General features: G+C 30.3%; 2 protein-coding genes across 3 annotated transcripts in view; one reads left to right on the top strand and one right to left on the bottom strand.

The window, feature by feature from the left end:
- LOC106053276 (trichohyalin-like) overlaps positions 1-18,253 on the bottom strand; it is a 100,398-nt gene that overhangs the window by 62,082 nt on the left and 20,063 nt on the right. The gene's annotated exons all lie outside the window — the stretch shown is intronic.
- LOC129921604 (piggyBac transposable element-derived protein 3-like) lies at positions 10,168-12,912 on the top strand. The gene is made up of 3 exons (XM_056003569.1): positions 10,168-10,362; positions 10,789-10,997; positions 11,100-12,912. Coding segments are annotated over exons 1-3 (1,797 nt in total). The 5' UTR covers positions 10,168-10,360; the 3' UTR covers positions 12,686-12,912.

The raw sequence follows: 18,253 nt of genomic DNA, 5'->3' as shown, positions 1-18,253 counted from the left end.
TTGGAGAGAAACTAGCAAATAAATTAATTTTTTTAATATTTACAAAAAGATCTGGTAATCAGGAGAATGGACGAAACCCCGTTTTACAACCGCTCGTCATTACCCTTCAAATAAAAGGAAATTTACAACTCTGTCAAATCTACTGCACCGTCAGACTCATAAGACATCGTTTAAAGTCCTGTAAAAAATGATATCGAAATGACCAAACACATTGTCATTTAAAATTAAAGAGATGTTATCCAAGTTAAAGACAGAGAGGACTAGAGAACAACCGTTAGCGGATCTCTAGTAATGCTCCAACGGTCCAATACATTAAGTACAAATGATAAGCAAACATTAGCCTGTACAACTGCGTTCAGCAAAGAATTTTTATCCGGTCAGCCATAGCCTTTTTAAAAATAATTATAAAAAAATGCAGTGATGAGTACATGTTTTAAATGTTTGAGTCTTTCTTTTATATGACTACGAATCAAGCGAGCACTTTGGTTTCTTAACAGGTCATGTGATGGTCATTGCAAAGAGGTTGAAATGATTTTAAATTTATATCGGTGCGTCAAATTAATAGCGCCGATGTTTTCGTTTTATATAAATTAAATATTAAAAGTAAAATTGGTAAGTATTATAAATATACTATATTGTAAAACAATATATTTTGTTAAAATAAATATTAGGAAAGATTCTTTTTATTTGTCAAATTTTTATTATGATGTATTTTAGAAACAATTTAGTAATTTTATACCACTTTGCAAATTTACAGTAAATTGAAATTTATTTTAATAAAAAATGCAAAATTTTCTTCTTTAAACACCTATAGAGTTCTCTATGTCGTTGTACTACGAAAATAAAAAACGGAAAGGTTATTCCTTGAAGGATGGATAACTCTTGGAAAAGATGTCATCTATTTTTAGTTTATATAAATATTACTAGATTTAGAATTATAAATGTCAAATATAGTGTCGGTAAAAAAAATACTCTTTCTTTTTACTAATAGTGTTTAAAAACATAAAATGTAATAATTCATATAAAGCTCAACATTTTGAAGAACTAATTGCAAAAATCTTACTAAACAATTGTAGATTTATGTTTTAGCAAAACATGAAATTAAAAAACTTTTTAAATAGCCAAGATTTTCGTTTACAAACTGTGTCGTGTGGCATTTGCGTAGAACAGAGGTTTTTCATGCTAAAGGTAGAGAGTTCGAATCCCAGAAGATGTAAATTTTTATTTTTATGTTTTAAGTCATAAATTTTTGAACAAATGAATAACTGTATCAATATAATTTAAAACTTGCTATTTTGTCAGAAAATATATTATGTGCTTTCTATTTTAACTATTTTTATCATTATCTGATACAAAATTTCTCTGGGCTGCTGTTACGGTTCGCTAACACATTTTTTCCCACTCCTAAAATTAAGCAGCTATCCTGATCAGAAAACAAGAAAAATGCCGGTCTTGTTTTTTGACGTCAATCACCTATATTATATTGGTAATTTTATTATTTTGTACATTTATTTAGGATGATTTTGACAGCGAAAACTGCCTATCAATATGTCCGAACCAGCTCAATGTTCGCCTCCCTACAGTATTTAGGAAATCCTCCTAGTTTGCCAGCCAAAATGTTAAAGTACAAACTTATTTATTCTTTTTCCTGATTTCTATATGCAGATTTAGTATTTATTCTCAATGGCTCCATTGGCACCCTGATATGCAAGAATCGTCTAGAAAGTGGACATACTTTATCATCTATGCACCAACGTTAAAAAAAAGGTTCTTGTTCCTAAGAAAATTCTCGGAAATCACAGCGCTCCTTGGATAGAACGCTTCAAGTTGTGCCATTCTTCTCTCTCATAAGATTCGTTTTGCTGGCTTTTTTTTTTAGTATTTAAAGCAAAGGGATGTAACTCGCTTACCCGTTCTTAACTAAAAAGGGGGAATAAAAGTTGGAGTTCACCCCGTTTTAGGTAAACTTCCACAGGTTGGAGAGAAACTAGCAAATAAATTAATTTTTTTAATATTTACAAAAAGATCTGGTAATCAGGAGAATGGACGAAACCCCGTTTTACAACCGCTCGTCATTACCCTTCCAATAAAAGGAAATTTACAACTCTGTCAAATCTACTGCACCGTCAGACTCATAAGACATCGTTTAAAGTCCTGTAAAAAATGATATCGAAATGACTAGACACATTGTCATTGAAAATTAAAGAGATGTTATCCAAGTTAAAGACAGAGAGGACTAGAGAACAACCGTTAGCGGATCTCTAGTAATGCTCCAACGGTCCAACACATTAAGTACAAATGATAAGCAAACATTAGCCTGTACAACTGCGTTCTGCAAAGAATTTTTATCCGGTCAGCCATAGCCTTTTTAAAAATAATTATAAAAAACTGCAGTGATGAAAACATGTTTTAAATGTTTGAGTCTTTCTTTTATATGACTACAAATCAAGCAAGCACTTTGGTTTCTTAACAGGTCATGTGATGGTCATTACAAAGAGGTTGAAATAATTTTAAATTTATATCGGTGCGTCAAATTAATAGCGCCGATGTTTTCGTTTTATATAAATTAAATATTAAAAGTAAAATTGGTAAGTATTATAAATATACTATATTGTAAAACAATATATTTTGTTAAAATAAATATTAGGAAAGATTCTTTTTATTTGTCAAATTTTTATTATGATGTATTTTAAAAACAATTTAGTAATTTTATACCACTTTGCAAATTTACAGTAAATTGAAATTAATTTTAATAAAAAATGCTAAATTTTCTTCTTTAAACACCTATAGAGTTCTCTATGTCGTTGTACTACGAAAATAAAAAACGGAAAGGTTATTCCTTGAAGGATGGATAACTCTTGGAAAAGATGTCATCTATTTTTAGTTTATATAAATATTACTAGATTTAGAATTATAAATGTCAAATATAGTGTCGGTAAAAAAAATACTCTTTCTTTTTACTAATAGTGTTTAAAAACATATAAAATGTAATAATTCATATAAAGCCTAACATTTTGAAAAACTAATCGCAGAAATCTTACTAAACAATTGTAGATTTATGTTTTAGCAAAACATGAAATTAAAAAACTTTTTAAATAGCCAAGATTTTCGTTTACAAACTGTGTCGTGTGGCACTTGCGTAGAACAGAGGTTTTTCATGCTAAAGGTAGAGAGTTCGAATCCCAGAAGATGTAAATTTTTATTTTTATGTTTTAAGTCATAAATTTTTGAACAAATGAATAACTGTATAATTATAATTTAAAACTTGCTATTTTGTCAGAAAATATATTCAGTGCTTTCTATTTTAACTATTTTTATCATTATCTGATACAAAATTTCTCTGGGCTGCTGTTACAGTTCGCTAACACATTTTTTCCCACTCCTAAAATTAAGCAGCTATCCTGATCAGAAAACAAGAAAAATGCCGGTCTTGTTTTTTGACGTCAATCACCTATATTATATTGGTAATTTTATTATTTTGTACATTTATTTAGGATGATTTTGACAGCGAAAACTGCCTATCAATATGTCCGAACCAGCTCAATGTTCGCCTCCCTACAGTATTTAGGAAATCCTCCTTGTTTGCCAGCCAAAATGTTAAAGTACAAACTTATTTATTCTTTTTCCTGATTTCTATATGCAGATTTAGTATTTATTCTCAATGGCTCCATTGGCACCCTGATATGCAAGAATCGTCTAGAAAGTGGACATACTTAATTATCTATGCACCAACGTTAAAAAAAAGGTTCTTGTTTCTAAGCAAATTCTCGGAAATCACAGCGCTCCTTGGATAGAACGCTTCAAGTTGTGCCATTCTTCTCTCTCATAAGATTCGTTTTGCTAGCTTTTTTTTTTTAGTATATAAAGCAAAGGGATGTAACTCGCTTACCCGTTCTTAACTAAAAAGGGGGAATAAAAGTTGGAGTTCACCCCGTTTTAGGTAAACTTCCACAGGTTGGAGAGAAACTAGCCAATAAATTAATTTTTTTAATATTTACAAAAAGATCTGGTAATCAGGAGAATGGACGAAACCCCGTTTTACAACCGCTCGTCATTACCGTTCAAATAAAAGGAAATTTACAACTCTGTCAAATCTACTGCACCGTCAGACTCATAAGACATTGTTTAAAGTCCTGTAAAAAATGATATCAAAATGACCACACACACTTTGACTGATAATTAAAGAGATGTTATCCAAGTTAAAGACAGAGAGGACTAGAGAACAACCGTTAGCGGATTTCTAGTAAGGCTCCAACGGTCCAACACATTAAGTACAAATGATAAGCAAACATTAGCCTGTATAACTGCGTTCAGCAAAGAATTTTTATCCGGTCAGCCATAGTCTTTTTAAAAATAATTATAAAAAACTGCAGTGTTTAGTACATGTTTTAAATGTTTGAGTCTTTCTTTTATATGACTACGAATTAAGCAAGCACTTTGGTTTCTTAACAGGTCATGTGATGGTCATTGCAAAGAGGTTGAAATAATTTTAAATTTATATCGGTGCGTCAAATTAATAGCGCCGATGTTTTCGTTTTATATAAATTAAATAATAAAAGTAAAATTGGTAAGTATTATAAATATACTATATTGTAAAACAATATATTTTGTTAAAATAAATATTAGGAAAGATTCTTTTTATTTGTCAAATTTTTATTATGATGTATTTTAGAAACAATTTAGTAATTTTATACCACTTTGCAAATTTACAGTAAATTGAAATTTATTTTAATAAAAAATGCAAAATTTTATTCTTTAAACACCTATAGAGTTCTCTATGTCGTTGTACTACGAAAATAAAAAACGGAAAGGTTATTCCTTGAAGGATGGATAACTCTTGGAAAAGATGTCATCTATTTTTAGTTTATATAAATATTACTATATTTAGAATTATAAATGTCAAATATAGTGTCGGTAAAAAAAATACTCTTTCTTTTTACTAATAGTGTTTAAAAACATATAAATTGTAATAATTCATATAAAGCTCAACATTTTGAAGAACTAATTGCAAAAATCTTACTAAACAATTGTAGATTTATGTTTTAGCAAAACATGAAATTAAAAAACTTTTTAAATAGCCAAGAATTTCGTTTACAAACTGTGTCGTGTGGCACTTGCGTAGAACAGAGGTTTTTCATGCTATAGGTAGAGAGTTCGAATCCCAGAAGATGTAAATTTTTATTTTTATGTTTTAAGTCATAAATTTTTGAACAAATGAATAACTGTATCAATGTAATATAAAACTTGCTATTTTGTCAGAAAATATATTCAGTGCTTTCTATTTTAACTATTTTTATCATTATCTGATACAAAATTTCTCTGGGCTGCTGTTACGGTTCGCTAACACATTTTTTTCCCACTCCTAAAATTAAGCAGCTATCCTGATCAGAAAACAAGAAAAATGTCGGTCTTGTTTTTTGACGCCAATCACCTATATTATATTGGTAATTTTATTATTTTGTACATTTATTTAGGATGATTTTGACAGCGAAAACTGCCTATCAATATGTCCGAACCAGCTCAATGTTCGCCTCCCTACAGTATTTAGGAAATCCTCATAGTTTGCCAGCCAAAATGTTAAAGTACAAACTTATTTATTCTTTTTCCTGATTTCTATATGCAGATTTAGTATTTATTCTCAATGGCTCCATTGGCACCCTGATATGCAAGAATCGTCTAGAAAGTGGACATACTTTATCATCTATGCACCAACGTTAAAAAAAAGGTTCTTGTTCCTAAGAAAATTCTCGGAAATCACAGCGCTCCTTGGATAGAACGCTTCAAGTTGTGCTATTCTTCTCTCTCATAAGATTCGTTTTGCTGGCTTTTTTTTTTTAGTATATAAAGCAAAGGGATGTAACTCGCTTACCCGTTGTTAACTAAAAAGGGGGAATAAAAGTTGGAGTTCACCCCGTTTTAGGTAAACTTCCACAGGTTGGTGAGAAACTAGCCAATAAATTAATTTTTTTAATATTTACAAAAAGATCTGGTAATCAGGAGAATGGACGAAACCCCGTTTTACAACCGCTCGTCATTACCGTTCAAATAAAAGGAAATTTACAACTCTGTCAAATCTACTGCACCGTCAGACTCATAAGACATCGTTTAAAGTCCTGTAAAAAATGATATCGAAATGACCAAACACATTGTCATTGAAAATTAAAGAGATGTTATCCAAGTTAAAGACAGAGAGGACTAGAGAACAACCGTTAGCGGATCTCTAGTAATGCTCCAACGGTCCAATACATTAAGTACAAATGATAAGCAAACATTAGCCTGTACAACTGCGTTCTGCAAAGAATTTTTATCCGGTCAGCCATAGCCTTTTTAAAAATAATTATAAAAAACTGCAGTGATGAAAACATGTTTTAAATGTTTGAGTCTTTCTTTTATATGACTACAAATCAAGCAAACACTTTGGTTTCTTAACAGGTCATGTGATGGTCATTACAAAGAGGTTGAAATAATTTTAAATTTATATCGGTGCGTCAAATTAATAGCGCCGATGTTTTCGTTTTATATAAATTAAATATTAAAAGTAAAATTGGTAAGTATTATAAATATACTATATTGTAAAACAATATATTTTGTTAAAATAAATATTAGGAAAGATTCTTTTTATTTGTCAAATTTTTATTATGATGTATTTTAAAAACAATTTAGTAATTTTATACCACTTTGCAAATTTACAGTAAATTGAAATTAATTTTAATAAAAAATGCTAAATTTTCTTCTTTAAACACCTATAGAGTTCTCTATGTCGTTGTACTACGAAAATAAAAAACGGAAAGGTTATTCCTTGAAGGATGGATAACTCTTGGAAAAGATGTCATCTATTTTTAGTTTATATAAATATTACTAGATTTAGAATTATAAATGTCAAATATAGTGTCGGTAAAAAAAATACTCTTTCTTTTTACTAATAGTGTTTAAAAACATATAAAATGTAATAATTCATATAAAGCCTAACATTTTGAAAAACTAATCGCAGAAATCTTACTAAACAATTGTAGATTTATGTTTTAGCAAAACATGAAATTAAAAAACTTTTTAAATAGCCAAGATTTTCGTTTACAAACTGTGTCGTGTGGCACTTGCGTAGAACAGAGGTTTTTCATGCTAAAGGTAGAGAGTTCGAATCCCAGAAGATGTAAATTTTTATTTTTATGTTTTAAGTCATAAATTTTTGAACAAATGAATAACTGTATAATTATAATTTAAAACTTGCTATTTTGTCAGAAAATATATTCAGTGCTTTCTATTTTAACTATTTTTATTATTATCTGATACAAAATTTCTCTGGGCTGCTGTTACAGTTCGCTAACACATTTTTTCCCACTCCTAAAATTAAGCAGCTATCCTGATCAGAAAACAAGAAAAATGCCGGTCTTGTTTTTTGACGTCAATCACCTATATTATATTGGTAATTTTATTATTTTGTACATTTATTTAGGATGATTTTGACAGCGAAAACTGCCTATCAATATGTCCGAACCAGCTCAATGTTCGCCTCCCTACAGTATTTAGGAAATCCTCCTTGTTTGCAAGCCAAAATGTTAAAGTACAAACTTATTTATTCTTTTTCCTGATTTCTATATGCAGATTTAGTATTTATTCTCAATGGCTCCATTGGCACCCTGATATGCAAGAATCGTCTAGAAAGTGGACATACTTAATTATCTATGCACCAACGTTAAAAAAAAGGTTCTTGTTTCTAAGCAAATTCTCGGAAATCACAGCGCTCCTTGGATAGAACGCTTCAAGTTGTGCCATTCTTCTCTCTCATAAGATTCGTTTTGCTAGCTTTTTTTTTTTAGTATATAAAGCAAAGGGATGTAACTCGCTTACCCGTTCTTAACTAAAAAGGGGGAATAAAAGTTGGAGTTCACCCCGTTTTAGGTAAACTTCCACAGGTTGGAGAGAAACTAGCCAATAAATTAATTTTTTTAATATTTACAAAAAGATCTGGTAATCAGGAGAATGGACGAAACCCAGTTTTACAACCGCTCGTCATTACCGTTCAAATAAAAGGAAATTTACAACTCTGTCAAATCTACTGCACCGTCAGACTCATAAGACATCGTTTAAAGTCCTGTAAAAAATGATATCAAAATGACCACACACACTTTGATTGATAATTAAAGAGATGTTATCCAAGTTAAAGACAGAGAGGACTAGAGAACAACCGTTAGCGGATTTCTAGTAAGGCTCCAACGGTCCAACACATTAAGTACAAATGATAAGCAAACATTAGCCTGTATAACTGCGTTCAGCAAAGAATTTTTATCCGGTCAGCCATAGTCTTTTTAAAAATAATTATAAAAAACTGCAGTGTTTAGTACATGTTTTAAATGTTTGAGTCTTTCTTTTATATGACTACGAATCAAGCAAGCACTTTGGTTTCTTAACAGGTCATGTGATGGTCATTGCAAAGAGGTTGAAATAATTTTAAATTTATATCGGTGCGTCAAATTAATAGCGCCGATGTTTTCGTTTTATATAAATTAAATATTAAAAGTAAAATTGGTAAGTATTATAAATATACTATATTGTAAAACAATATATTTTGTTAAAATAAATATTAGGAAAGATTCTTTTTATTTGTCAAATTTTTATTATGATGTATTTTAGAAACAATTTAGTAATTTTATACCACTTTGCAAATTTAAAGTAAATTGAAATTTATTTTAATAAAAAATGCAAAATTTTATTCTTTAAACACCTATGGAGTTCTCTATGTCGTTGTACTACGAAAATATAAAACGGAAAGGTTATTCCTTGAAGGATGGATAACTCTTGGAAAAGATGTCATCTATTTTTAGTTTATATAAATATTACTATATTTAGAATTATAAATGTCAAATATAGTGTCGGTAAAAAAAATACTCTTTCTTTTTACTAATAGTGTTTAAAAACATATAAATTGTAATAATTCATATAAAGCTCAACATTTTGAAGAACTAATTGCAAAAATCTTACTAAACAATTGTAGATTTATGTTTTAGCAAAACATGAAATTAAAAAACTTTTTAAATAGCCAAGAATTTCGTTTACAAACTGTGTCGTGTGGCACTTGCGTAGAACAGAGGTTTTTCATGCTATAGGTAGAGAGTTCGAATCCCAGAAGATGTAAATTTTTATTTTTATGTTTTAAGTCATAAATTTTTGAACAAATGAATAACTGTATCAATATAATATAAAACTTGCTATTTTGTCAGAAAATATATTCAGTGCTTTCTATTTTAACTATTTTTATCATTATCTGATACAAAATTTCTCTGGGCTGCTGTTACGGTTCGCTAACACATTTTTTCCCACTCCTAAAATAAAGCAGCTTTCCTGATCAGAAAACAAGAAAAATGCCGGTCTTGTTTTTTGACGTCAATCACCTATATTATATTGGTAATTTTATTATTTTGTACATTTATTTAGGATGATTTTGACAGCGAAAACTGCCTATCAATATGTCCGAACCAGCTCAATGTTCGCCTCCCTACAGTATTTAGGAAATCCTCCTTGTTTGCCAGCCAAAATGTTAAAGTACAAACTTATTTATTCTTTTTCCTGATTTCTATATGCAGATTTAGTATTTATTCTCAATGGCTCCATTGGCACCCTGATATGCAAGAATCGTCTTGAATGTGGACATACTTTATTATCTATGCACCAACGTTAAAAAAAAGGTTCTTGTTCCTAAGCAAATTCTCGGAAATCACAGCGCTCCTTGGATAGAACGCTTCAAGTTGTGCCATTCTTCTCTCTCATAAGATTCGTTTTGCTGGCTTTTTTTTTAGTATATAAAGCAAAGGGATGTAACTCGCTTACCCGTTCTTAACTAAAAAGGGGGAATAAAAGTTGGAGTTCACCCCGTTTTAGATAAACTTCCACAGGTTGGAGAGAAACTAGCCAATAAATTAATTTTTTTAATATTTACAAAAAGATCTGGTAATCAGGAGAATGGACGAAACCCCGTTTTACAACCGCTCGTCATTACCGTTCAAAAAAAAGGAAAATTACAACTCTGTCAAATCTACTTCAACGTCAGACTCATAAGACATCGTTTAAAGTCCTGTAAAAAATGATATGGAAATGACCAAACACATTGTAATTGAAAATTAAAGAGATGTTATCCAAGTTAACCCATATCCTACTTTGTACACTGGGAGTGTACGTTTCTAAAAAAAATATATTAAATTAAGGAAGAGAGTTTTTTTAACTTTTTGTTTCGTTTCTGTTCAGGTACATATTTTTATACATTTTTAAACTGCTCTTTACTTCTTGCAGCCATTTATTATTATTTTATCGCTTTTCAAAGTGACCACATTGCAAAAAATTGAAAAAAACAATTACCTTCTTAAAAATGTAAGTATTTACATAATTCTGTGATATAAAACAAATAAAGATACTTTATTTATATACATTTGCTATCCTATTTTCATAAAAAAATAATAGATTTAATATTTGTCGTTTACTTTTTTTTTAATTAATTTTTTTGTTACGTACACTGTGAGTGTACATAGCAGGATATGCCACTGTACGATTCAGACCACCACTTCAATAACAAACATAGTATTACAAATGTAGATGTAGATCTAGATAAAAATAAATGTATACATCTGTATATTTATATATTTATTTGCTCTTTACTTAATGCCTAGAAGGTTTTAATCAATTTATTTTGCAATTTTATAATATTTATTTACAATAATTGATCTAGATCTAGTGGTCTAGATCTAGACTACATACATTATGATTATGATTAATTTTAACTTAAAATATTTTTTTTAGGTCTAAAAGAGCCTTTACAGCTCATGAAGTAATCAGCATGATTGAGGATGAGGACCTTGATTTTATTTCTGCTGATGTATTCATTATGCCTCCCGACGATGGCCAAAATTCAGACGAAGACAGTGGAGATGAGGATGGTGGCCAGCCAGATAACTTGTGCCCTTCTCAACTGAATAGTCAGGCAGAGTTTATCTTGCATGGTTTACAAAGTAAGCTTAATTAAAATATGCACTTCAACTTCATTCTTTTTTTTATTTGATAGTTTAATGTTGATAACTTATTTAATTATTTTTTTAATTATATTTTTTTAGGTACGACATCTGAAGATGGAGCTGCAGATAACATCATTGGTAATGATGAACCAAGTATGCCTCAAACTTCTGCAAGTAGAAAAAGGAAAATCGAAAGAAAGAAGAGGCTATGGATTAAATCGCAGGTGGACGGAATTGAACAAATGCCGTGGTGTGATGGCGTTAGAGCCAACGAAGAACATGAGGTGGATTATCTCACACCCGTGCATTTTTTTGAACAGTTCTTTGACTCAGAAATGTTAGATTTCATAGTTTTGAATACTGAAAAGTATGCCAGAGAGATTAAAGGAAAACACCAGTTTTCAACGAGTGCCTCCGAAATTAAAGCCTGTATAGCTACTCTTTTGTTGTCAGGCTATTCTATTTTTCCCAGACGAGAGATGTACTGGGAACGCAGTGAGGATTGTGGTATTAAGGCAGTTTATAATGCCATGAGCCGAAACAGATTCAATGAACTCTTGAGATACATTCATCTTTCAGACAACAACAATCTGGATTCAACAGACAAGCTAAGCAAAGTGAGGCAATATTTAAATCTTATAAATGAAAGGTGCTTAAGAAATTTCTCATCAGTTCAAAATCTAAGCATCGATGAGACCATGGTACCATATTTCGGCAGACATTCTGCCAAGCAATTTATAAAAAATAAACCTGTAAGGTTTGGCTACAAAGTATGGAGTTTAGCCACCCCATCAGGCTATGTCGCTCAGTTTGATCCTTATGTTGGTGCCTCAGCAACAATCGATAGACATGAACTTGGGCTAGGCCCTGGCGTTGTGCTGAATCTTATAGCCTGCCTTCCTCCAAAACCCTACAGACTATATTTTGATAATTACTTCACAACTCTAGCACTGATGGACAGATTATCAGAAAAGGGAATTGGAGCTACAGGCACTATCAGAGCCAACAGGCTTGAACAATGTCCACTGTTGCCTGGGACTGAAATGAAGAAAAAAGAAAGAGGATTTTATGACTACAGATCTGATAAACATAGCAATTTAATTATTTTACAGTGGAATGACAACAGTGTGGTTTCTATTGCTTCCAACTTTGCTGGTGACATGCCATTGAAAGCAGTTCAGCGATGGTCAAAAAAGGAAAAAAAATTTATTCAGGTTACACAGCCAAACATCATTTCACTTTACAACCAAAATATGGGAGGAGTTGATAGAGCTGACCAAAATGTAGCCAAATACAGGATCTCTATCAGAACCAAAAAGTGGTGGTGGCCCTTTTTTGCCTGGCCAATCGATTTATGTGTACAAAATGCTTGGCTACTTTATCGTCAGTCTGAGTTGTTCACATCACAGCCTCTGGACTTGTTGGCTTTCAGAAGACATGTTGTGAACTCTTGGTTTCTGCAGTGGGACACCCAAAAAAGTAGAAGCACCACTCCTTCAAAGTCTACAATTTGCAAAAGAGTGCCATTGGAAATGAGGTTGTGGGAAGCCAAACATATGAGAATTGACCTCAGCACAACCAGACGATGTGCGATTTGCAAAAAGACATGCAATAAAGGATGCTCAGTGTGCCCTGTTGGGCTACATTTTAAATGTTTTAATCTTTTTCATGGCCATACAATGTAAATAATTCTGGTTTTGGTTTCATTGTTTTCTTTGTACAAAAATGTACTTTCTAAAAAAAAAAAAAAAAATGTTTTTTCTACTGAATCTTCATATAATTTTTGTTAATAAAAATTAAAATTTAACTTTAAATGAACATATTTTTTTATTAATTTTTGTTTTTAAATGTTACAAATAATTTACTTTAAATATAAATAGCAAAAAAAAAAAAAAAAAAAAAAGTTATATAATATTCCTCACGGGGCCACTTCCTGCTATGTACACTGGCAGTGTACGTCTTGTAAAATCTATACTAGGTGGAATTTTTCAAAAATTTTTTTTGCAATGTCTTAGTTAGACCAATAGAGATTGATAAACACTAAAATGAATATGTTTACACCAATAATAAAGTTTTGGCTGTTAATGGGTTAAAGACAGAGAGGACTAGAGAACAACCGTTAGCGGATCTCTAGTAATGCTCCAACGGTCCAACACATTAAGTACAAATGATAAGCAAACATTAGCCTGTACAACTGCGTTCAGCAAAGAATTTTTATCCAGTCAGCCATAGCCTTTTTAAAAATAATTATAAAAAATGCAGTGATGAGTACATGTTTTAAATGTTTGAGTATTTCTTTTATATGACTACGAATCAAGCAAGCACTTTGGTTTCTTAACAGGTCATGTGATGGTCATTGCAAAGAGGTTGAAATAATTTTAAATTTATATCGGTGCGTCAAATTAATAGCGTCGATGTTTTCGTTTTATATAAATTAAATATTAAAAGTAAAATTGGTAAGTATTATAAATATACTATATTGTAAAACAATATATTTTGTTAAAATAAATATTAGGAAAGATTCTTTTTATTTATCAAATTTTTATTATGACGTATTTTAGAAACAATTTAGTAATTTTATACCACTTTGCAAATTTACAGTAAATTGAAATTAATTTTAATAAAAAATGCTAAATTTTCTTCTTTAAACACCTATAGAGTTCTCTATGTCGTTGTACTACGAAAATAAAAAACGGAAAGGTTATTCCTTGAAGGATGGATAACTCTTGGAAAAGATGTCATCTATTTTTAGTTTATATAAATATTACTAGATTTAGAATTATAAATGTCAAATATAGTGTCGGTAAAAAAAATACTCTTTCTTTTTATTAATAGTGTTTAAAAACATATAAAATGTAATAATTCATATAAAGCTCAACATTTTGAAGAACTAATTGCAAAAATCTTACTAAACAATTGTAGATTTATGTTTTAGCAAAACATGAAATTAAAAAACTTTTTAAATAGCCAAGATTTTCGTTTACAAACTGTGTCGTGTGGCACTTGCGTAGAACAGAGGTTTTTCATGCTAAATGTAGAGAGTTCGAATCCCAGAAGATGTAAATTTTTATTTTTATGTTTTAAGTCATAAATTTTTGAACAAATGAATAACTGTATCAATATAATTTAAAACTTGCTTTTTTGTCAGAAAATATATTCAGTGCTTTCTTTTTTAACTATTTTTATCATTATCTGATACAAAATTTCTCTGGGCTGCAGTTACGGTTCGCTAACACATTTTTTCCCACTCCTAAAATTAAGCAGCTATCCTGATCAGAAAACAAGAAAAATGCCGGTCTTGTTTTTTGACGTCAATCACCTATATTATATTGGTAATTTTATTATTTTGTACATTTATTTAGGATGATTTTGACAGCGAAAACTGCCTATCAATATGTCCGAACCAGCTCAATGTTCGCCTCCCTACAGTATTTAGGAAATCCTCCTTGTTTGCAAGCCAAAATGTTAAAGTACAAACTTATTTATTCTTTTTCCTGATTTCTATATGCAGATTTAGTATTTATTCTCAATGGTTCCATTGGCACCCTGATATGCAAGAATCGTCTTGAAAGTGGACATACTTTATTATCTATGCACCAACGTTAAAAAAAAGGTTCTTGTTCCTAAGCAAATTCTCGGAAATCACAGCGCTACTTGGATAGAACGCTTCAAGTTGTGCCATTCTTCTCTCTCATAAGATTTGTTTTGCTGGCTTTTTTTTTTAGTATATAAAGCAAAGGGATGTAACTCGCTTACCCGTTCTTAACTAAAAAGGGGGAATAAAAGTTGGAGTTCACCCCGTTTTAGGTAAACTTCCACAGGTTGGAGAGAAACTAGCAAATAAATTAATTTTTTTAATATTTACAAAAAGATCTGGTAATCAGGAGAATGGACGAAACCCCGTTTTACAACCGCTCGTCATTACCGTTCAAAAAAAAGGAAAATTACAACTCTGTCAAATCTACTTCAACGTCAGACTCATAAGACATCGTGTAAAGTCCTGTAAAAAATGATATCGAAATGACCAAACACATTGTAATTGAAAATTAAAGAGATGTTATCCAAGTTAAAGACAGAGAGGACTAGAGAACAACCGTTAGCGGATCTCTAGTAATGCTCCAACGGTCCAACACATTAAGTACAAATGATAAGCAAACATTAGCCTGTACAACTGCGTTCAGCAAAGAATTTTTATCCAGTCAGCCATAGCCTTTTTAAAAATAATTATAAAAAATGCAGTGATGAGTACATGTTTTAAATGTTTGAGTATTTCTTTTATATGACTACGAATCAAGCAAGCACTTTGGTTTCTTAACAGGTCATGTGATGGTCATTGCAAAGAGGTTGAAATAATTTTAAATTTATATCGGTGCGTCAAATTAATAGCGCCGATGTTTTCGTTTTATATAAATTAAATATTAAAAGTAAAATTGGTAAGTATTATAAATATACTATATTGTAAAACAATATATTTTGTTAAAATAAATATTAGGAAAGATTCTTTTTATTTATCAAATTTTTATTATGACGTATTTTAGAAACAATTTAGTAATTTTATACCACTTTGCAAATTTACAGTAAATTGAAATTAATTTTAATAAAAAATGCTAAATTTTCTTCTTTAAACACCTATAGAGTTCTCTATGTCGTTGTACTACGAAAATAAAAAACGGAAAGGTTATTCCTTGAAGGATGGATAACTCTTGGAAAAGATGTCATCTATTTTTAGTTTATATAAATATTACTAGATTTAGAATTATAAATGTCAAATATAGTGTCGGTAAAAAAAATACTCTTTCTTTTTATTAATAGTGTTTAAAAACATATAAAATGTAATAATTCATATAAAGCTCAACATTTTGAAGAACTAATTGCAAAAATCTTACTAAACAATTGTAGATTTATGATTTAGCAAAACATGAAATTAAAAAACTTTTTAAATAGCCAAGATTTTCGTTTACAAACTGTGTCGTGTGGCACTTGCGTAGAACAGAGGTTTTTTATGCTAAATGTAGAGAGTTCGAATCCCAGAAGATGTAAATTTTTATTTTTATGTTTTAAGTCATAAATTTTTGAACAAATGAATAACTGTATCAATATAATTTAAAACTTGCTTTTTTGTCAGAAAATATATTCAGTGCTTTCTTTTTTAACTATTTTTATCATTATCTGATACAAAATTTCTCTGGGCTGCAGTTACGGTTCGCTAACACATTTTTTCCCACTCCTAAAATTAAGCAGCTATCCTGATCAGAAAACAAGAAAAATGCCGGTCTTGTTTTTTGACGTCAATCACCTATATTATATTGGTAATTTTATTATTTTGTACATTTATTTAGGATGATTTTGACAGCGAAAACTGCCTATCAATATGTCCGAACCAGCTCAATGTTCGCCTCCCTACAGTATTTAGGAAATCCTCCTTGTTTGCAAGCCAAAATGTTAAAGTACAAACTTATTTATTCTTTTTCCTGATTTCTATATGCAGATTTAGTATTTATTCTCAATGGCTCCATTGGCACCCTGATATGCAAGAATCGTCTAGAAAGTGGACATACTTTATCATCCATGCACCAACGTTAAAAAAAAGGTTCTTGTTCCTAAGCAAATTCTCGGAAATCACAGCGCTCCTTGGATAGAACGCTTCAAGTTGTGCCATTCTTCTCTCTCATAAGATTCGTTTTGCTGGCTTTTTTTTTTTAGTATATAAAGCAAAGGGATGTAACTCGCTTACCCGTTCTTAACTAAAAAGGGGGAATAAAAGTTGGAGTTCACCCCGTTTTAGGTAAACTTCCACAGGTTGGAGAGAAACTAGCAAATAAATTAATTTTTTTAATATTTACAAAAAGATCTGGTAATCAGGAGAATGGACGAAACCCCGTTTTACAACCGCTCGTCATTACCGTTCAAAAAAAAGGAAAATTACAACTCTGTCAAATCTACTGCAACGTCAGACTCATAAGACATCGTTTAAAGTCCTGTAAAAAATGATATCGAAATGACCAAACACATTGTAATTGAAAATTAAAGAGATGTTATCCAAGTTAAAGACAGAGAGGACTAGAGAACAACCGTTAGCGGATCTCTAGTAATGCTCCAACGGTCCAACACATTAAGTACAAATGATAAGCAAACATTAGCCTGTACAACTGCGTTCAGCAAAGAATTTTTATCCAGTCAGCCATAGCCTTTTTAAAAATAATTATAAAAAATGCAGTGATGAGTACATGCTTTAAATGTTTGAGTATTTCTTTTATATGACTACGAATCAAGCAAGCACTTTGGTTTCTTAACAGGTCATGTGATGGTCATTGCAAAGAGGTTGAAATAATTTTAAATTTATATCGGTGCGTCAAATTAATAGCGCCGATGTTTTCGTTTTATATAAATTAAATATTAAAAGTAAAATTGGTAAGTATTATAAATATACTATATTGTAAAACAATATATTTTGTTAAAATAAATATTAGGAAAGATTCTTTTTATTTATCAAATTTTTATTATGACGTATTTTAGAAACAATTTAGTAATTTTATACCACTTTGCAAATTTACAGTAAATTGAAATTAATTTTAATAAAAAATGCTAAATTTTCTTCTTTAAACACCTATAGAGTTCTCTATGTCGTTGTACTACGAAAATAAAAAACGGAAAGGTTATTCCTTGAAGGATGGATAACTCTTGGAAAAGATGTCATCTATTTTTAGTTTATATAAATATTACTAGATTTAGAATTATAAATGTCAAATATAGTGTCGGTAAAAAAAATACTCTTTCTTTTTATTAATAGTGTTTAAAAACATATAAAATGTAATAATTCATATAAAGCTCAACATTTTGAAGAACTAATTGCAAAAATCTTACTAAACAATTGTAGATTTATGTTTTAGCAAAACATGAAATTAAAAAACTTTTTAAATAGCCAAGATTTTCGTTTACAAACTGTGTCGTGTGGCACTTGCGTAGAACAGAGGTTTTTCATGCTAAATGTAGAGAGTTCGAATCCCAGAAGATGTAAATTTTTATTTTTATGTTTTAAGTCATAAATTTTTGAACAAATGAATAACTGTATCAATATAATTTAAAACTTGCTTTTTTGTCAGAAAATATATTCAGTGCTTTCTTTTTTAACTATTTTTATCATTATCTGATACAAAATTTCTCTGGGCTGCAGTTACGGTTCGCTAACACATTTTTTCCCACTCCTAAAATTAAGCAGCTATCCTGATCAGAAAACAAGAAAAATGCCGGTC

The sequence above is a fragment of the Biomphalaria glabrata genome, chromosome 11, assembly GCF_947242115.1.
Source record: "Biomphalaria glabrata chromosome 11, xgBioGlab47.1, whole genome shotgun sequence".
Taxonomy (NCBI): Eukaryota; Metazoa; Mollusca; class Gastropoda; family Planorbidae; genus Biomphalaria; species Biomphalaria glabrata.
Note: the sequence above shows the minus strand (reverse complement) of the source record. Positions and strands in the feature narration are given on the sequence as shown.